Source organism: Cyprinodon variegatus, unplaced genomic scaffold, assembly GCF_000732505.1.
Source record: "Cyprinodon variegatus isolate N-32 unplaced genomic scaffold, C_variegatus-1.0 Scaffold976, whole genome shotgun sequence".
Classification (NCBI taxonomy): Eukaryota; Metazoa; Chordata; class Actinopteri; order Cyprinodontiformes; family Cyprinodontidae; genus Cyprinodon; species Cyprinodon variegatus.
In genome coordinates this window covers 166,102-188,468 of record NW_015151429.1, presented here as the reverse complement: position 1 = coordinate 188,468, position 22,367 = coordinate 166,102, and the positions used below count along the sequence as shown (strand labels likewise).

Sequence of the window (22,367 nt, the reverse complement as noted above, 5' to 3'; positions counted from 1 at the left end):
GCCAAGGCTTTTAAAAGTCGATTTTTATCGATTTTATCGATTCGTTGTTGCAGCCCTAAACATTACCCTTTAAACATCTTATCTTAGACCTGGCTGGTGTGTTCATATTCTTTATAGTGTGATTACATAATTCATAGGTTTAATAATTGAGACACACTGACTTCTTGCAGTATGTACCTGAGTCTGTGCACCACACTTTAAAAACCGTACTGTATATGAAACAGTAAGTAAGTAGGAACATCTACTAAAAAATTTAATGAAAAATAAACAAACTGAAGCTCTTTGTTGTGGCAAAAAACAAACAAACAAAAAAATCAAAAAAGTGTTGGCAGACTTTGTTAAAAGGTGTTATATAGTGAAAAGAACCTCTGGTTGGTTGACTATTTTTAAAGCTTGAATGACATTTACCAAAACATGGAAACAACCAGAACCAAGATTTCCTGCAGCAGGATGTGGATGCCATGAGTCACCAGGCCTCATCTCTGCATTGCAATTAGTATAAGGGAATAAGAAAAGGCTGGGAGCCAACAGCTGAGAGAGAGGGTGCACAGAAATGGAGGGAGCATAAATGCAGAGTCAACTAAGCAAATTTAGGAAGTAAACACATTAAGAAACATGATACCGCTCTGGGCAAGACTATGGGCTGTTTTTAATTTTATTTTGTGTGCTGTCTGCCCTGATTTGAACCTTAAGTCATGCTCTTGTAAGATAAAGGAGAGGAGGTTTTACACTGTGGACCCCTGCGTGCAGGGTCCCGGGAAATGCTCCAGGGCCCCAGTAATTACCCCAGCATGTATAATCACGAGTCACAAATCATCACTCACACCCTATAAGCTCCTAGCGCCTGGGTATCTCCTTAAGACGTTCCGCTCGAGGTGTGCATTAACCACTGTTGGTGAATCAAGAGACAGAAATGACAAACCCCCTTCGATTTTTATTAAGTGTTAAAGGGCAGATTTTCCATGTGTCTGGTCTGTTATGAAGCTGCTTATTTAGCCAAGGCTTTGAGTAAAGGTTGCACTGCAGAGGTCTTCATCATATCATCTGCCACAAACACACAACCGTCTTACAGAAGTATTACCTCCAAGGTAGCCTGAGCGATGCATCCGCATAGGAACACTAATCCAACATAAAAAACTCATTACTCTCAGCGCACATCGCTGAGACTCTTAGATAAAGTCAGCGCGAATGCATGCCTCTTATGTTAATGTGCTTATTTCAATTACATTATCTAGTCATAGCCCAAATACATGTCTGCTGTACGATATTGCATACAGTCCGGCTCAATCAGCCTGTGACTCATTCATTGTGGCAGCATCGGTATGCCCTGGTTATGAACCTGAACTCTCAACAGCACACCAGGATCTTTGATTATGCAGACGGAAGAATTATACAACTCTGAGCTCCCTCGTTGGCTCGACGCCTCTCCTTGCTCGCAGTCTTCCTCGCCTTTACCACCACAGATAGATGTAATACTAATGAATGCATCCAGAATGCTTGTTAGTCTCAGTGTTAATCCTGTTTCAGGCCATCTACACCACCCAGCTCAGAGTAGGCCCCCATAGGCCTATTTAGTAACTGCTGTCAGCTAGAAAAAAAAACTCACAGTCAGTTAAAGGAAAGATGGATTTCACTGGAAGTTGAGGTGGCTGGCTGGTCAGCTGGAAGATATGAGGACAGGAATGGAAAGTGATGCATCTCAAAGGGACATAACTGTGAACATCATAAACTCTCAAGACAGTAGTCACCACATTTTCACAACTCCATTCCATGTGAATAGAAATATTGTTTTATATCAGTAAAATATAACAATTTTAAATGCATACTGCAGCTTTTAAACCATGATTCTGTTTACAAGCAAAAAAACACCAAAAGCTATTCATACCAACCTTATTAGAAGAAAAAAAAATCAAACCTCCCTATTCAAATTTGTTTGAAAAGCTGATGAAACTAAACTGAAAATGTTCTCAAAATGTAGAAATGTGGATCCAAATAAATTTAAGAACAGATGAGAAAACCATATTCTCACCTAAAGATCTAGGATTTAATCTACCTGGGTAAAAGCAGGAGAATATGCGTACTTCCTGTTTTTACTGCTCTAAAAGTCTCGCCTGCCCAGTCGTCTGTAAACCACTACAGGCATCTCTGAAAACATCTGAGACTTTGTAATTAAGCAATTTCTTTATAACTAGAGTGGTAAACCTTGTAATGTTAGATTTACACAGCTGCTTTCAAGCGTAAAAACATTGTCAAGTTTTAGTTTCAGGGAAAATGCACATATTAAACTTTAATCACAGTTTCTGCTGCGGTCTCTGCCTGTTTAAGAATCCCAGGGTAATCTGAAAAGTCAAACCCCGAGACCGGTACCTTTTATCCATGAAAGCATGGAAACTGGAAAGTAAAAGTGTTCATAGCAAACATAATTGAGTGAAATCCCTGCAATAGCAGAGGGGCTACAGATATTTATTCATCCGGAGAGAATAATGAATACATTTGTAATGTTTTCCCAATGAAGCACAATGAGCTCCAAATGGATAACTCGAGGGGGGGTTACCATAGCCTGACGTAGTCCTAGTCAATTCTAGTCAGAATATGAGTCTGATACTGCTCCATAGAGCTGTGATTATGGGGCGTGTTTTGAACGAACCAGGAAAAAAAATGCCTCTGCACTCAATTGGATAGACCTACAACCAATAAGAGCAACGGAGTGCGTGACGTATGTTAAGCGAGGCATAGTTGTTGTCAACAAAAATCAAAGCGTGCAGTTGCACGCCTAGAATAAGATGAGCCTTGATCGCGTTTCTCTGTTCCTGTTTTAAAATTAATTTGCTGTCGATATCTTCTAGAACAGACCTAATAGCAGAATCTACTCACCCCAACTCTCCAGCGGCAGCCATTGTTGTTGTCGCCCATGCGTGCTTTGGTCACATGGTTGATTACGTTACTGTTGATCATCTGTCCATCATCGTATAAAGCCCGCCCTGACAATTTGACTGGTCCGCCAGATATTGTGCTAGCATACTCGCGCTACTGTTGAGCAATGCCAGACCGAACTTCCCGACCTCAAACGTTGTGGGCGGGACTAAGAATGGAACCCAGGCTAGGGTTACCACTGGCGTTGTGTCTAACAACTGTTGCACGATCACAGTACCGTCTTTTGTAAATATCCATTGTTTTATCTTCCTTTTCTATTGACTGACTAGGTGAGAAAGGCTGTGATTATATGGGAACCTATTTAAAAAATGAATTGGTTTTAGAAGAAATAAACAATCTTGTACTTTTTAACAGATATGTACATCTAGATGTCTTTATTCATGAGATTTGGTTCCATCCAGAAAACAATCAGGAGTACAAAATGTATCTGCCTGCTTTTAAGACTATTCTAATGAACAGTGAATGCTTGGTAAAAAGGCAGGTTGGTTAGAGTTTAACACCCCTTGCAAACCTGTAAAATATGCTTGAAAACCTGCAAAAAGGCACAAAAAAAAAAAAAATTGTGAACCTATTGTGCAGGAGCCAGTCTACCAAAATTATTCCAAGTTTGCTGACTCATCCAGTACTGTAGGTCACTAAAGAACCAAGATATTGTTTTGTGATCTAAAATGTTTTAAATGTCACAAAAACATGCCCAACAACAGTTGGAAGGTTTATAAAAGTTATGAAGATTACAATCTTATATGTGAAAATATGTTTAAGCAATAACTATCTTTGTTGATTGAAATAAGGCTGCAGGGTGAAGCAAAGCTTGGATACATTTGGTGGATCTGTTGAACCCTAGCCTCAATACAAGAGAACGTAGATCTGCCATCTAATTTTGATACAGCTGTGACCAAGTAGGCAACAAGCGGTAAGAAAACGGCGGTGAACCGGAAAATGACGGAAGCCAGGACACTTTATTTCCTCAGATTCTTTTTATCTTATTTCTACACTCTAACACTTTTCACATATCACTAAAAATCAGATATTGCACAGATGATTTATACTTGTTATTTCTGCAGATCAGAGCCCTGGGGATGCACCGCCACAAGACCTGCCATGGAAGCTCAACGGTTCAATAAAAATTTTAAACAAATTATTTGCACTTCCTCAATTTTAGTTGTGCAAATTAGCCAATCACTTCAAAGTGCAGCGTACTATAAAAACTGCCATGTTACATCTGTTAAACATTTCAGGTAAGGTACATGTGTGTTCTTTTCCCAGTAACGAACTGGGCCTTCATTACACAGCTTAATGTTTCTGTTCAGTCAGAAACCAGGTTTCTAATCAGAGAATTAGCTGCAGTTTCTGATGCCAAAATCCACACAGTAATCCATCTCACTTTCAGTCCACACAGTGGCACTGACCCCAGCAAAACCATCTTCCAGTATGTATGAAGCCAAGGAACAAAAACAAGATCTTGCAGCCTAGGTGGATAGTAAACCGTCCTCTAGAATATTTCTTGGTAAAGTAGTTTGATTGCTAAAATAATAAAAACAGCTTGGCATGAACATTAGCCTGTGTGCTGCTATGTACATGGTGTTATAGCTAGAGGCTTTTGTTGAGCATCAGGACAGGCTAACTGTGCATTCAATGTCCAGGCCTCTCCGTCAGAGCGTGATTAATGAGGAAGCAGACAGACAACCGGGGTGCATTCTAATCACCCACAAGGACACAGAAAGATAGCAAGGGGGACTCAGAGCGGAAGCATAAGAAATAGATTACATATTGATATAGCAATTTGTGTGGAGTAGTTCCTTTCTTTAATCGAATGGAGCACAAAGCTGAATTCTCGCACAGCTCCATGCACACACATGCTCAGATGCATTAAATATTCCTACGGCCTCGGAGGCAAAGGAGGGACATGAAAGATACCGAGACATCATCCCGGGGTTAGCTTTGGCACGGCTCAGTCCAGCAGATCATCAGGAGGAATTGGCCCATCGTGCTGCAACGCCCACAGGGACTCTCACTCATGGCTGTTCATGCTTCAAAAAACTGGCACTCAAAGTTAAGTTGGGGAAGTGTACAGCTATTGTAGACACCCTTTGAATTATCCACACAAATATCAAAGCAACGAGCGAGCCTGTGAATGCTGTCAGTGAAAACGGAAAGACTTACAACAGCCAGGTGGAGAAGACGAAGGAGGGTTGGGTTGGATCGACATTAAAGAAGAAATCCCCCGGGGCTGTGAAGCTCACGCAATGTTAAGCCTCTGATATTTATTCACTGAGTCACATGAGTTTTATATGGAGTCGCTGCATTTTTCTTTGCTGCCTCAACTACCTCATATTTTGTCTTGGTAAGTAGCTGTTGCTTTTGAACTGTCTTTTCTTTTGCAATCATTATACGAGTAAATTTGGTATATAGAATGAGATGGGCCAAATCAATCTTTTTAACAAGGCGATTCAGACAAATGAAAGCCTGTTGAATACCAGCCCTGAGGTTTACTTAAGACAAAGTAATGCAACCAATGCAACCTAAGGACTGATATTTACATATGTTATAAATTACTTTTTTTAATCAAACACATAAATGCAAAAAGACAACACAGTAAACAGACCATTAAAAGGAAGGAGTAAGAACCTGCCACTTTCATACTCAAAGACATTTATCCCTCTCACTTAAGAATCTTAATAATCAACATTCATTTCAATGTGGACTCAAAGACTGCAAAGTTCCCAGGTACTGTGGTTATGAAATAATTTAAGACATCATATCAATCAGTTTAGATTTTGTACTAACAGGGTGATTGATTCTATCCAAGCATGGTGGACAACATATTTTCAAAAAATGTTTATGCTGGTCTCGCCTGTAAAAAAGACATTATTTCAAAATCCTATAGCTTATTCAGATGTAACTGTTAACTTTAATCATGTTTTTGCATTGGTTTTACATCCGATGGGGTTTTCCTCTGGCAGCTCTCTCAAACATGCTATATTTGTTTTAATATGGCCATAAGACTAAAAGTGATGTGATTGTAAAACAAGCCCAAATCCTCACGTCTCCATCACAATGAAAATGGCAGATGTACAGGATGGGCATCACTATTCAAAATGTTTATTATTATAGAATCATGGTTCTACGCTCAGTTTTTCACCTGCTACACTCAATCATTTGGACTTTTGCTGGAGTTCTGCTTTCACTCTCCAATAGAAGGGGTACAGTATGACTACATTTCTCTCCCCTCAAGTTCAGATTGGAATTGTGTACCCCTATAGGGCTTGTAATTGGACTTTAAGGCACATATTTGTACCTTTTGAGGGTGCTGAAAGGTAAACTTTTCTTCCCAAGTAGTTATTGATATATATATTCTTTGATAATCATTTCAGGGGATGATTCCAGTAATTAGAAGGCAACCGATTTTACAACAAATGGCTATGATAGAGTATTTTTCACAAAGAAAATAGGTTTGATTAAATACAATTTCATTGTAGCAAGGAAGTTCTGGGTTCGATTCTAAGCTCAGAGTCTTTCTGCATTGAGTTTGCATGTTCACCCTGTGCATGCGTGGGTTCTCCCCGGGTATCTAGCTTCCTCCAAAGTCCAACAACATGACTGTTGTGTGTATGGCTGTGTGTCTCTTTGTTGCTCTGCGATGTACTGGCAACCTGTCCAGGGTGTACCCTGCCTATCTTCCATACACAAATGGAGACAGGCAGAGAAAGATGGTGACCCTGACAGATTAAGGGGGAGAAGATGGATTGACTGATGGATTCATTTATATTTTTTTATTTTCTAATTGGGTACAAGATTGACACCAAAGGTACATTTCAAAGATTGTGAAGCACAATCCATAGGGATACAGATACTAAGTACCCACTGTTGAGGATACAGTAGTAGTATCTTGGTGGTTACAGTACCACCCCAGTATCAAGCCTCTGTACCCTTAAAGAAACAATTAGGGTTTTTTTTCTTTATGTGTCCAATACAATAGCTTAAAACACTGTCTTATCACCAGTTAAAATGCATGAAGTTGTTTTGGGTAATTTTGAGTCAGTGGCAACTCTTACATGTGGAGTACTAATATGTCGTGTTTAAGGCCCCTTATTTCTTTTTATTCCATCATTAAGTTGAATTATATATATCATTTGATGCTTTGCTGATAACCATCAAGTTTGTTTTGCATAACCATGACTGTAATAAACATCATTAGCATTTTAATAATAATGTATCATTGATAAATACAACTTCCCTACATCTTTTTTTGGTTGACAGGAAGTCTAGGGCATAGCAAATACCAATCTTAGGCCATGACTAGCTTAAAATGAATAATTAAAACTTTGAAAAAAAAATAATTTTTTACACCTTCTTTATTCAGACTTATAGCCATGTCAATTGAAAGATTGCTTTTTCCCCTGAATATTTCAAGAAAGCCATTAATATTTTTGTCAAACTAAATTGGATTTGTCTTTGTAAAAGGGATTATTTAAAAGCTTTACCTTAAAGAATGGCGAGAAAGATGTGTGAATACATGTGCTATTTAGTTGCATGCCCCTTGTACTTTCTGCCACTTCCTGTCTGTGTTCATACCTCTCCTGCTTACTCTTATAGTTTACACTCCGAATCCTGCTTGCTATGCATCCTGTTGGCCCAAAATGACGATTGATTGCAGTGCCACTGCGTTGTAATCCGCTTAGGATGGATTTTGCATCTAAATCACTTTATTATTTATGTGCCTAACTCTAGCCAATGCCATTTGGAGGCAGGATGATTGGTGATCCATCACACATTATTCTTCACTCTGGTCATTAATATTGTAATGGGATGGACCTTTACCATGAAACTTCCAGGTGAAGCAAATCCCTTTAAGGAGGGTCAAGCAACTCAAAAGAAGTCAACATCAGAGAGATCATGCATTGTTGCTATAAAAGACAGGCTTTTTGCAGATGTTGTTAGTGCCTGTTTCCTTACAGTTTTCACAGCAGCTTTTACCTTTATACAAGGCCTTCAGAAAAATGTAGGATGTTATTCTTTCATTGTCCTTTTCCATCAGGACTTCAATCACCTCCTGCCAATCACTCTCATCAGCCAGCTCAGCACAGCGACACACACACACACACACACACAAAAAACTGCCAAAAAAGACAGAAATGAAAAGATAAACAAGACTAGAGCTCATTTCACCACAAATAAGACAAAAATCTTCACCAACATTTGCTGAGAATGAATCAAGCGGTGTTTTATTACATTGGCTTATGTGTAAACAGTCTTAATTGTGAAAAAAAGTCAAAAATGTAATTTATATTGACTTAATAATTTCCCACTGAATGAGGTTTCTATGTCATCTAGATAATTAATGTTTGAATCAATACAGTAATGAAGCTGAGGAAATTCAGTGTGTCAATAGACAAGTTTTTAGTGACTGGTTGCTCTCAGATTACAAAAAGACTTGTATTTAGCACCTTCACATCACTCAAGACACATTTTGAAATGAGTAAATGTTAATTTCTTGTGATTCATCCATTAATGTTTCATTATTACTATTGCAGTATATTTTTATCAAGTACATATCCATCTAACCTGGATAAAATACTGTTACTTTAGAAGAGATTTGTTTAGCAACATTTTCTTGAGCAAAAGCACCATTTCTCATGATGTGCTGAGGCGAAAGGACTGAAGCAGTAAAACAGTAGCCGGCGGATGTTGGTGAAGAAATATTTATTGGAAAGGATAAACCTGGAATATGGGGAAACAAGAGAAACAGGAAAAGGATGACAACAGGAGGATCGGAAAAATGGCAAACAGAAGGCATGGACTTAAATAACACAGGAAGGAACTGAAAATAGGTGAGTATAATCAACTGAAAATACAAACGGCGGTAGATCATAGCACATACTGCTCCTTTGTTAAATACAACACAGCCACAACGAAGACTGCAGAAAGGTTCATAACTGATGAGGCTAGGGAAAAGTAATACTCAGACAAGAGAAGTTATTTTTTTTTATTTAACATGAAGGGAGTAAGATGTGAGTCTTCTACAAATTACATAAAATTGAGTGGCGAAAGAAACACACAGTTGAAAAAAAAAGGCATATGTCACGTTTTTTCCCACTAGCATCCTAGTTGTCCTATATTTATTTTTTTTTAAAGTCTGGTCACCCCATTTGTCATTATAAAAACACCTTTTTTCTGAAAGGCCAAAATGGCTGGACTGCCTCTTAAAGGTATAGTGGAGGATGTTCTTTTTCTGGGTGGATCATCAAAATAAGTGGTCCTCCTAATTGTCAATCATTCTGGTGATATGTTAACGTAAGGCTGTCCTATGTGCTCTTCGCGTTAGCTATCTTTTCCTGTGTATGCGCACTTTTAGGCTTATATTTGTAGTGAGCTACGGTTTCATACAGTCATTGAAGCTCACCTTTCTTACCAGGGTTCTTTGAAAGTGGCAGAGGGTCGTAAAAGAAAAAGCATGGGAAGAAAAGAAAAGCCTAAGAAGAGATAAACTAAACCAGAGTGTTTTTGGATGATTCTTTCATGCAAGGACATACACTGAAAGCACAGGTTGGGCTTCCTCCTGATGCTTCAGTTGTGAGGTTTCTACTTGACAGGTAAAGTTTTTTAGAGAAATCCATTTCACATCACTGTTAGTGAAAGGTATCTACCTCTATATTGTAACTTTCCAGGGAAGATAAACTTATCTATTTTGTAATTTGCATCATTAGTAGTTATACAATGGCCCCAGGTCCTTATTTACCTTGCAAACATGTCTAAATTTTCACTGCACACACACATACAAGCAAGTCATGATTTTTTAATGTAACGGTAGTCTTATTTGTGGGGAAACTTTTTATATATAAGTATGGGTGAGATGAGATCCATCCGAGCGACTGTCTTATTATTGCATCCCTGCACATCTTTAATGAGAAATGGGCTTGCGCATGCTCTTGCATGCGTTTATGAGACATTCCATCTCGGGAGCGGCTACAGGTTTGTGCATGTGCATTTATTTATTTTTTTAAGTGGAGAGGGTGGTCTTTTCGAAAATTCAAAAAACTTCCTCTACTATATTTTCAATAAGAGGAGTCAAAACATGAAACCAGGAAGTTCTCAAAACAAATCAGGGATACAATTTTTGAGAACCACAAGTCAGGACTGGCTTTAAAAAAAACATTCAAATACTTATATTTCTTACCCTGGAACACTAGCAGTTCCATTATCTTAGCACATGCTAGCATGAAAAACCTGCCAAGAGGGCCACCCAACAAAAACTCATAGACATAGGTAAGGAGGTCATTAATCAGAGAGGCTGCACAGAGAGCTACGGTTATCCTGAAGAAGCTGCAGACTTTCAAAGATGACAGCATCTTTTCTTTGGACCACATCAAGCTGTACACTATGCAGCGCTGGGCTTTATGGAAAAATTACCACAAAACAGCCATTCACTTTTGGCAATTCCAGTTTCTGAGGGTTGGTATCCTGAAACGTTTAGGTGTGCCTTTGGTTTAACAAATGAATCAAATAAAGAGATGATTGAGAGGGCTCTGGAGGATCTGACTACATACTGAGGAGGAACACTGCTATTTGATTCAGGTGTCTTGGACCAAGGAGGAATCTAGAGGTTGCAGGACACCGGCACTCAGAAACTGGAATTTCCCACCCCTGGTATAGAGGAATGTCCTTTAATCGATCGAGAAAAAAAAAATAGAGCTTTTTAGGCCACCAAAGAAAGGAAAGTTTGGTACAAATTCACTGATCTAATCACCCATTGAACGTCATCCTCACTGTGAAACATGGTTGTAGCAAGATCAGGCTTGTGGGAATGTTTTTCAGTAGAGATGATAAAATCTGTCCAAAGGGACAGATTGGCAGACCTAGAAACATTGATACTCTTGAGTGAAGCCTGTGTTAGTCTGCCTGTGATTTGAGACTGGGACAGAGATTATCCTCCCAGCAGAACAATGACCTGAAATATGCTGCTCAAGTAGCATTTGAGTAATTTGAGGGAACACTTTTAAATGTGTTGGAACGACCTAGTCAAGTCCAGATCTAATTCCAGATTAGAACCTGTGGTTAGCCTTAAAAATTGCTCTTCTCATGCAAAAAACATCCAACATAAAAGAGGTTGAGCAGATTTGCCTTGAGGAAGGGGCAAAACAAAATCCCTTTAGCAAGCTAGTTGAGGGTTATTCAAAGGGACTTACAGCTGGGTGTAAGCTGTTCTGCACACTAAATTTTTCTGTTATTGTTTTTGTTTGCTTCACCATAAATATGCAATACATCCCCAAAGTTCTAGGCATGTTCTATAGATGAAATGATGCAAAATCTCTAACAAAGCAGCAACACATGCTAAAGGGGAGGGATACCGTTGCAGACCACTGGAACAACAGCTTCCATCTAAAAAACATGGACTTTAAGTAATGGGTGGATTTTCCATAATCATGTTTACCATAAAAGTTTGAAACTGCAATCAAACAGAGATTTTTTTTAGGGTTTCTTACACATTTTAAGTATGGTGTAAATGTGTAGGATGCTATATTTAGTGAATGTGTTTCTCCAGCCCTAAAAGCAGACTAAAGATTGTGTCTCAGTTTCTATCTACTGAGAAATATAGGTGCATCTCTCGAATAAGGTTGATTTATTTATTTATTTTTTTCATTGGCTCTTAGCGTTGCCATTAGAAGTTTTTGTATTCTAAGGGAAAACTTCTGGCACTCAAAAGTCACAGCTCTTTGAAAACATCTTACATCATACATCTTGCCTCATGCAAAGTGCTTTCAATCCTCACCATGGAGATGCAAAATGTAATTCAGAGCAGCATTATAGACGGCATTATTTAGCAATAAAAGCTGTTTTCTGAATCCAAGGTATGACGTCATAAACTCCTCTTCATATCTGACGGAGTAATGGACCATTCAGTTTTTCATTCAGCGCCAATGGAAGGAGGTGGTTCCAGCTGTGTTATTGTAGAATATTTGAGGCGGTTCATCAGTGCTTTTTCATCCTGATGCAGACAAACACATTGACTTTCCATGTAGTTTCATTTCCAGTGGTGGTAGCATGTCACTGAGAGGACAAATACATGTTACCCAGTTCATCTGACCACCTGGGAACAATACAAGTCCTAGCAGGCTTATGCAGTGACTTCTGCCTTTTAAAAACATACGTTTTTTTGCACCTTCCTTTGCCTCCAGTGGGATTGAACTCAGTAAATATAATAACGGATGAAAATCAAAAAATATAAGAGCTGTCCCTTCAGAAAGAAAACTGCTTACCTTTGAAACCAGCATTGCAATCAAATTGCAAGTAATAAAACTTTAATGAAATGTATTTTGAAGCAAGCCACATCCGTTGCAGAGGTCCTCCCTAGACCCAAATCATTATATAGATGATTCATATCTCTGCTATGTTATTATTAGAAGGATAAGCTTGAGAGGATGAGGCGAGTTTGACTTTAATTGTCAATTAAGGATTTATCTCTCTTCCAGGGGCGATTCTAGCATCAGAGGATTAGGGGTGCTGAGCACCCATAGAGCCACCTGGCCAGGCATGATAAATTTCACTTTGTACACACCTTGCTCCTTTCCTTCCCCTTGGACACCTCTCCCTTGAAGATTTTAGACACCCTTCCATTAAAGAAAAAGGTACATTCAAAAGCAAATAACAAGAAACAAGAAACTGACTAAAATGAAAAATACAAATGGACTAAATCATGATTTAGTAAATTGAAATATTGATTTAGAATTGCTTTAAAAAAACAATTAAACAGAAAAACAAAAACAAAAAAACATACCAACATACCAAGAGCTGGTGCAGAAATGTAAACATTTCACACCTGATTGTATTTAATCCCTTAAAGTGTTGCTTAACAATTTAGTTTAAGAGCCCAATCATGCTTGGTCACTTGTGTTACTTATTTAATTTTCATATTTTTGTTTAGCCACATCTTTTTATTTTTTTCTCCATCTTTAAATAGAGAATTTTACACAAATGCACCCATACATACCTATACACTGTATTTATATGTTTACATATATATGTATATATATTGTATGATACTAATAAATGAAGTCATCTCTCTGCTGCTCAAGGGAAATAATCAAACACTGAGATATGTGGTTGGCTTTTTTAAACAAAGTACTGCATAGTTTTTACACTTATATAGTTTATTTTTGTTGTCATTTTTTAAAATTAATTATTATTAAAAGTAAGGATTAAAAAAACAACTCAGATTTTGGGGTGATTTGATTCTAAAGACGCCTGCACCCCCATTTCTGACCCCTCAACATAACTTGTAGATTGACTGATACCTCAAGGACATGTGCCCCTCATGGTTTTGTAGTGAACTCGGGAGATTAAAAAAAATCTTTGTTTTGTTAAAACAAAAAATAAATAATAAAACAAAAATGTGCATAATTGAAGACAGCAGATTTTTTTTTTCCAGAACAATCTAAAATAAATCAATCAATCAAAATAAATCCAATCTTACAGTAACTAAATACATTTTTTTCATTTTTTTTAAATGTTTTTATTTAATACTATTATTTCTATACATGCTGGATGATATCTGAAAAATGTTCCATGTCTGAGAAAACAATAATATTGCTTAAGACCAACAATCTGTTTTTTCTTGGCATAAATAGTATTTTTGCAGCCTACACATCAGAGGGAAGATGGTGGATGTCGAAACTGCTCAGAGAACCGTCACTGACACCCTGCCGAGTAAGGGGTGGTGAGAAAACTTCACTGCTAAAGAAGATGATCTGAACTGTTCACAGAATATTGTACTTTATCTGAGCATAAGAATGTTAAGAGGAATGAACTGCTTGAAAAATGCTGGGAACTTGGGCTTACTTCCCACCTATGAAGTCCTGCAGCCTGACTGCCTTTGATGTAAACAAGATATATATTTGCTATCTTATAATTTATTGTGATGCAGTTTGGACTTTTTAAAAGAGAATTAATCCATCTTCTACTGCTTGTCTGTCAGGGTCAGAATAGGCTGCAGCTTATCTCCAGCAGTTTTTGGACGAAAGGGGGTGTAGAGGGAGCTACCATCATTCACCTTCTTTAAAATGACCAAGGTATCTTAGAATTACAGCCTATGAAAATACAGCTTGCATGTTTTCTAAGCCAAAAGAAGGAACTGTTTGGTCCAGTCTATAAAGAATCAAACTCAACGCTAATTCTGACATTTTAAATTGAAAAAGCTCCTTGGACGGGAAGCAAAACGTCTTCAATCTTGGAAAAAAAGTCAAGTCGATTGTTTTTTTTTTACTTGAAATGACTATGACCTGGATGACTGAGAATCTTTACCAACAACACCCTATGAAGATAGCAAAAAATAATTTTTACATGATCAAATCTAATTCATTTGTAAAGTGATGTAAAATAACTGTTTCAATCATCAATTATTTTTTGGGTTGAAAATATTTTTCAACTCAAAGTTTAACCCCAAAATTTAATCCCATGAATAGTTTTGCTGTTTCTTAACTTTTGTGCTAGAAATTCTAAGCTGATGCCAAACATGAGCGGGTTGCCTTGTCTTATGGATCTCTGCATCTGCAAAGGGTTCAGTAAGTCTACAATAAGACCATTTGTCACCACACAAACACAGATGGTGTATCATATAAAGACGTCGTCCATCAAACCAAATTATTACCAAAGACGAAATTGTAATGCCCTAACAATAGATAATCATATTTAATAGAATCAAAGGTTATATGCCCTCTTTTATTATCTTAAGAGATACCGTAAGAGATAAGATAGACTTTATTGATCTCACAGTGGAGAAATACACTTGTCACATTGGCTCATTAGTCAAAAGAAGGAGCCAAAAGGAGGAAAAGGTGCATGGGGTAAATACACTGCATCCACATATCTATATACACTCACCGGCCACTTTATTAGGTACATCTGTCCAACTGCTCGTTAACACTTAATTTCTAAGCAGCCAATCACATGGCGGCAACTCAGTGCATTTAGGCATGTAGACATGGTCAAGACAATCTCCTGCAGTTCAAACCGAGCATCAGTATGGGGAAGAAAGGTGATTTGAGTGACTTTGAACGTGGCATGATTGTTGGTGCCAGAAGGGCTGGTCTGAGTATTTCAGAAACTGCTGATCTACTGGGATTTTTACGCACAACCATCTCTAGGGTTTACAGAGAATGGTCCAAAAAAGAAAAAACATCCAGTGAGCGGCAGTTCTGTGGGCGGAAATGCCTTGTTGATGCCTGAGGTCAGAGGAGAATGGCCAGACTGGTTCGAGCTGATAGAAGGGCAACAGTGACTCAAATAACCACCCGTTACAACCAAGGTGGGCAGAAGAGCATCTCTGAACGCACAGTACGTCAAACTTTGAGGCAGATGGGCTACAGCAGCAGAAGACCACACCGGGTGCCACTCCTTTCAGCTAAGAACAGGAAACTGAGGCTACAATTTGCACAAGCTCATCGAAATTGGACAATAGAAGATTGGAAAAACGTTGCCTGGTCTGATCTCGGTTTCTGCTGCGACATTCGGATGGTAGGGTCAGAATTTGGCGTCTACAACATGAAAGCATGGATCCATCCTGCCTTGTATCAACGGTTCAGGCTGGTGATGGTGGTGTCATGGTGTGGGGAATATTTTCTTGGCACTCTTTGGGCCCCTTGGTACCAATTGAGCATCGTTGCAACGCCACAGCCTACCTGAGTATTGTTGCTGACCATGTCCATCCCTTTATGACCACAATGTACCCAACTTCTGATGGCTACTTTCAGCAGGACAATGCGCCATGTCATAAAGCTGAAATCATCTCAGACTGGTTTCTTGAACATGACAATGAGTTCACTGTACTCAAATGGCCTCCACAGTCACCAGATCTCAATCCAATAGAGCATCTTTGGAATGTGGTGGAACAGGAGATTCGCATCATGGATGAGCAGCCGACAAATCTGGGGAAACTGTGTGATGCCATCATGTCAATATGGACCAAACTCCCTGAGGAATGCTTCCAGCACCTTGTTGAATCTATGCCACGAAGAATTGAGGCAGTTCTGAAGGCAAAAGTGGGTCCAACCCGTTACTAGCATGGGGTACCTAATAAAGTGGCCGGTGAGTGTATAACAGCTGAAGTCTCTTAATTAACAGGATTATTGCACAGGTAATTGCAACATACATTTCTCTCTGTTTTCCTATTATGCCTGTTATTATGTACAAACTTGCCTTGCCTTGCTTACGTAAGTAGCATAAAGTAATATGGAAATCGTAGTATATGTTGAATAAAACATGGTGTAATTCAGGGGTAGGCAACATCGGTCCTCGAGTTCCACTTTCCTGAAGCTTAGGAATGGTAAATGGCCTGTATTATATAGAGCTTTTTTCAAATCAGAGGACTTCACTCTACATTAAGTCATTCACCCATTCAAGCACACACTGATGACGGCAAGCTACATTGTAGCCACAGCTGACCTGGGTCTCACTGACAGAAGCAAGGCTGCCGTACACTGGTGGCACCGGGCCCACTGACCACCATCAGTAAGCAATGCCAGTGAAGTGTCTTTTCTCAAGGACACAACGACACTGAAAGCCGGAGCTTGAACCGTCAAAACTTTGATTTCAGTGCAAAATCCTACCACCGACACCACTGCCCCCTCACACCCTATTCCATGCGTCCCTTCTTCAATACACCTAAAACAAATGAAGGGTTAATGGCCAGGCCTCTGCTCAACTTACTGACATACCAAGGAGGTAATTTGGCCTTTTGTTTCAGGTGTGTTGGAGCATAGATGCATGGAAAAGCTGCAGGACATTGGTTAATCAACCGACTAATGTTGTCAGGTCCGTAATGATTTAGGTTTAAACCACATTTGCCTGTGGGAATTATTTTTGCTATAACAGTAATTAAGCAAAAGATAAGTTGACAGCCATTTGGATCCAAAGCATCTTATCCTTATGAATAAACATAAAAGTGCAAAGTACACTGACTGAGGTGGTATAGCAGTATGGAAGGCATCACTTTAAACATCAAGCAATGAGGTACTTATTAATTCCTGAAATGTTCTATAGAAATCTTTCTCTAATCTTGGGGAATTCTTCTGTCGGAGACTTAATCGCTGGAGAGATCTCTTCGTCTTTAATCAGAGCATTGAAAACACATGTATATCTACATGACCTTCGGAAGAATAAAGCTTATTACAAAATGCTCTAAAGCCATAACCTATCTGCTTGGATGGGGGTAAAATGACACCCTCTGATTGTAACATTCCTGAAACATGGTTCATACCTTTTTAACTGTAAGTATGATGATCACCAACAACTGGAGTAACAACAAACATAAACCTTAAAAATATGAGTTTATAATTAGAACTTAAATATATGTATTTTTTTATCATTCAGCAATACACATCTTGCCCCAAAAATATGATAAACAACACAGTGGACAACATTTGGAGTCTGGTGAGAGTTATTAATCTTGAGAAAACATCTTTTAATGAACTCTACTGCATTACTAGGAGCAAGAAACCTGTGCTTTGCTGATTTTCACCTTTATTTCAGGATAGCAGAGAAATGTAGGGAGCATCCCACTCCTCTTATTTTTAGATATGACTTTACTTGTTCATCCAAAATCTGCTAGGTTTGCCGATAGTAATCTGGGAAACACATTGTGTCTGCTCCTTGCCATAAGATTCCTTCTTTTTCTTTAGCCACATACAATATTAGTTCCTTACCCTGATAGCAGGGCACTTTAACCAGAACTAGCTGCTGCTGTCCTTTCGAGACACATACATCTCCGGTAGGGATGCACGATATTGGGATTTTGGCTGATATCCGATATGCCGATATTTTAAAACTCATGTAGCCGATAACTGATACCGATATTAAAGCTGGACAAAAATAAGTAGTCATTGAAAATAGCAGTTTTGTTATCCATTTCTGACACTTTGAAAAATAATATACTCAAATATATTTTCATATTCTGATATCAAATTGATTTTTAAAAACGTGGTATCGATCTATTTTACTTTCAAAATCTCGTGAAATTTCATTGTTCTGTTATAAACTCTCGTGATATTCTGCAAATTCTTGTGAGATTTTGTTAGTAAAATAGATCGATACCGCGTCAATATATCAACATATAAAAATATGGCAAAATTTTGTGAATTTTCCGGGGATTTTGTAGCATAACGATGACATATAGCAATATTTCATTATTAAAAGAGATTGATATGGTGTTTTAAATGGCAATATATCAGCATATGAAGATATTGTGATATTTTAATCTATCAATATTTTTCCCTCGTCTTTAGAAGTTTTTAAGTCTGTAAAAAAGAAGTTTTTTAGGAAGAAGAAGAAGTAGTTTTTTTTTATTTTTTATTTAGACTTTAGAAATTCAGAAGCTGATCAAATATCGGGTTAAATATCGGTGGGGTGGCCGATGTCCGATATTCAGTTTTAAGGCCGATACAGGCCGATATCGATAGGGGGCCGATTATATCGTGCATCCCTAATCTCCAGAGTGCGAAACTCCCAATCCAAGCCCCATATCATGAGTGACCAAAGTTGAAAAAACCCAACCTTTTTGTTTTCTTGACAATTAAGGAATACCTAATATCTTAATATTACACTCTAGTGAGCTTAATATTCCCCTTCTATTTGTTTGTCTTCTGGATAGACAAGTAAGAGCAGCTCCATCTCACTGCTGAGCCGAGTCCGACATGGTTTTTAGATGTGCAGTGAGCAGGTAGATCGCATCAGAGCGTCAGACCGAACATAGATCCTAAGCTGTGAACGCAGCTACTGCTCACACTGTACGACGAACCCACAGAGTTTCGCCGTACAGTGTGAGCAGTAGCTGCGTGCAGCGATTGAAAAAAATCATACAGTGTACGCCCGGCTTTACAAAGGCATCAATTTTCTGAGCATATGAATTTCCGAACTGAGTTTTTTAGATTTCTTTATTTTATTTAACTATTGCTTAAATAAATGTATAGTACATGGGAAATCTCTTTAGTAGGTTTACATTTCTTCATTGAACAATTCTCCATTATTGAATTGAAAAATTTTCCTGGAAGGGAAGCTTTACCTCTTCAAACTTGGAAACAAAGTCCAGTGGATTGTGTTTTAACCTTTTTGGAATTACTAGGACCTTGATGACTGAGAATCTTCACCAGAATCTTCATTCAACAGCCCCTTTTAATTTGCCTATTGCATGATACGAATAATACTGTTAATCAGGCTGAACTTCGGATGTATTTGCCTATTAGCCACAGTCATAAAAATGTACTTACATGCCAGGTAAGTGAAATTTTAAACTTAAAACTTTGTTTTGTCTGCCCCAGTGTGTCCATCACTGATTCCCTTAAATTCGGCATACACTGTGAGAGTTTTAGTGGTTTTGACATGATTTTTCAGTTGTGAGACCAGTTTGGGGATTGGTTCAACTCTTGGCCAAATCGTGTGTGATGCGTTCTGCGGTATACATGGGGTTCACAAGAGGTGACTGGCACCTCATAAAGCTCCTGATAAGAAACTGTGGGCCTCAAGAAAATCAAACCTGTTTGATATTTTGTTCATGGCTCGTGAGTGAATTACATGTTGAAGTGGTGATACGACCAGACTGAGAACTCTTTCCTCTGAGATTTTCAGATTATGCATGCTTAAAAATAAAACTGCCATTTTTTCTTCTTCTTCTGTTACTAGATACCTCTATTTACTGTGTTGCATGTTGGTATTGTTTAAAACTCCAACCTGTCTTTAAGGATGTACAGTGTGAGTACTCAAGTCCAATCTGAGCGTTGCTTCATACACTGTGAGGACATGCATCACAAGCTGGAAACTTTTAAACTCTGCGATTGATCCTCAAAATTTAAATTGAGGCTTGAGCAACAAAAGAAATATTGCAGTGTATACCTGCCCTTATATTGCCCAACTATACCCTTTCGAACTTTATGCAGTATGCTGCCTGGTCTAATGTTTACTTTTGTTAAAAGGATCCCAATATTAAAGTCAGTGTTTATGAAGTCAGATAAGGTTAAATAAAGCTTAATTTAAAATGAGATAGTAACTGAAAGTGAAATTATTTCTGCCTTTTTATTCAAAAGATGAAATCATAATATTTGTAATGACTATAAAATCATTACAAATGTTATCACATTCGTCAAGGCATTTTCTTTAATCTTATTTTTATTGTTCATTGCTTTGAAAACCCCAATATGAGCCAGAATTAAAATTTTAAGGGATAAAAGCAAAAGAATGGCTGTTAACAGATAGGTACATTCAAGCATACCAACAAACAACAAACTTTGCGGGAGTGGAAGGAAAAAGTCTAACAGCCACCATGAACTCTGAATTAAACCAATGCAGTAATTTATGGAAATAGATCACCTACCAAGGGTTAAGAACAGTATATGGAGGTCTGTTTCTAGAAATCAGTGAAGTCAAACAATATTTGGCTGTTTTTTTTTATTAATTTAACAGCAAAAAACAAACAAACAAACAAAAAAAAAAACCTGTCAACCTCTGAGGTGGAAATCTGAACACACCGGAACAACCACGATTGGTTAGTCCTACGCACATTTCCTTTAACTCTTTTAAATCATATAATCTACATTATCAAACAAGATCAAGAACAAATAATCTACATTAGAAAATCAAGCACACCAATTTCAAAATGATCCACTGAAATGATCAACTGCAATGTCTCTCTGCAAAAGAAAAGGAAATGCTTGAAAAGCAAACTGCAGCAATGTCCCAGACCACTTAACATATCATGTTGTGCTCTAAATTGTTTGGTATGAGAGCTTTGACGTGCTGTTAGCAAGTTGGTGCTTGGTAAATGGTAAAATCAAGTCCCACGAGTGGATCATTTACACTTTCAGAGAGCAGTTTTCTCCAAAACAGCTTGACAACAAACACAGACAGTTCGGCAGTTCAGTACTTCAGAGAGGAGCGATGTTCAAACTGAAAGTCTGAAAAAAGCCTAAGGCATTCTGTGCTCCCTAAGGAGACAGTCCTGTTCCTGGCATGGTTGAAGTTTTTTTCTCTTTCAAGGGGAAAGTGCAGAAATGGCTGTATCCTTCCACTCATTCATAAGTTCCAACTTAATACTGCAATGCAAGAGTTAGAAATGTAGATAACTCACCTAGAGGTTGTCCTGCAATGATGCGAGCGTTTTCTCCTGCAACAGCTGCCCGGGCGTTCCTTTCATTCAAGTACTGTACAAATGCATAACCTTTATGCACAGAGCAACCCACTATCTTGCCGTACTTGGCGAAGATGACCTCTATGTCGGTCTTCTTAACGATGGCTGTGTTGAGGTTCCCGATGAAAACTCTGGAGTTGAGGGAACGTGGATCATTCTTATTGGTCACGTTGCTGGTCTGGGTTTTACCAGTCATTCTCCTCCGGTTGCCCTCCTGGGACACAGAGTAAGGAAGGAACGGAAGGGAAGAACTTTAGTGGCTGGACAGGTCAGCTCCGGCTTATTCTGCTCCTGAGAAAAATACGCCAAAGGATTTAATTCTGAACAGAACAAGGCATAAATCTTAGAATAAAATGGCCAAGTATGTGCCAAATGAATTTAGTAGTAATAAAATGTTTATTATTATTTATCATTATTCAATCAAAACATTGCTTTTTCAGGGTATTTTTAATGGCAGTTGCACAAATGGACTCTTTTAGACTTGTCAAACTTCGGTTTAGTAAAAACTGCTAAAAGTGTTATCTGTTTTTAAGTTCCTAGGGGAAACACACACATGTAGGTTTCTTGAATAAAATTTAGACTCATTCTAGAAATTCAATGTTAAGTCCTGGAACAGCAACAAATTAACCAGTGTTATATTGGCAGGTTAAAAAATTGGTAGAAATTCCCAACTTTATGTTCAAAAGGGGTTTCTGCAGACACAAGAGATATTGGAAGTTTTGGACTTTTAACGTTTAATATTAAATAAGTTAAGAAGAAAACATATCTTCACTAAAGCTAATGTATTTCTGTTAAATGAAACACACACCTAGTTCTCTTAGCAACTGTCCAGTGTAGGAAAAACAAAATAAATTGCAGTGATGATTTAGAGAAGCAAATGTAGTGAATTTTGTCAATCAGGAAACAGGTTGAACAAATTACTAGTTGGAATGTTTACATTATTACAGTTAGAGCAATAACCGGAACTGTGGCAGGCTGGATAAACCAAAGAGTTAACCTTACACTACTATCATGAAGAGGATGGTTAGGGTCTTTAAAAAATGGTTGGGAACCTGATTCAATCTTATAATTTCATACTTGTCCCAATTCAAAGTTTATGGTCACAATTATTCTTCTTAATATTCCAAATATGTCTACTGAACGATGGAATCTCCAAAAAAAGCATGGACTGCAGATGGATGGATTTAATTCAATTTCAATTCAGTTAATCACAACAACATGTAATTTCAAGACACTTTACAGAGATAATTCAACCAGATCATAC

The 22,367-nt window shown here is 38.1% G+C and overlaps 1 protein-coding gene across 3 annotated transcripts in view; it reads right to left on the bottom strand.

Moving 5' to 3' along the window:
• ralyl (RALY RNA binding protein-like) overlaps positions 1-22,367 on the bottom strand; it is a 182,305-nt gene that overhangs the window by 82,412 nt on the left and 77,526 nt on the right. For all 3 annotated transcript variants that reach the window (XM_015398974.1, XM_015398972.1, XM_015398973.1), the window contains one exon: positions 21,044-21,317. In XM_015398974.1, the coding sequence (XP_015254460.1) occupies positions 21,044-21,299 (256 nt within the window). In that variant the 5' untranslated portion in view covers positions 21,300-21,317. The remainder of the gene's footprint in view (positions 1-21,043; positions 21,318-22,367) is intronic.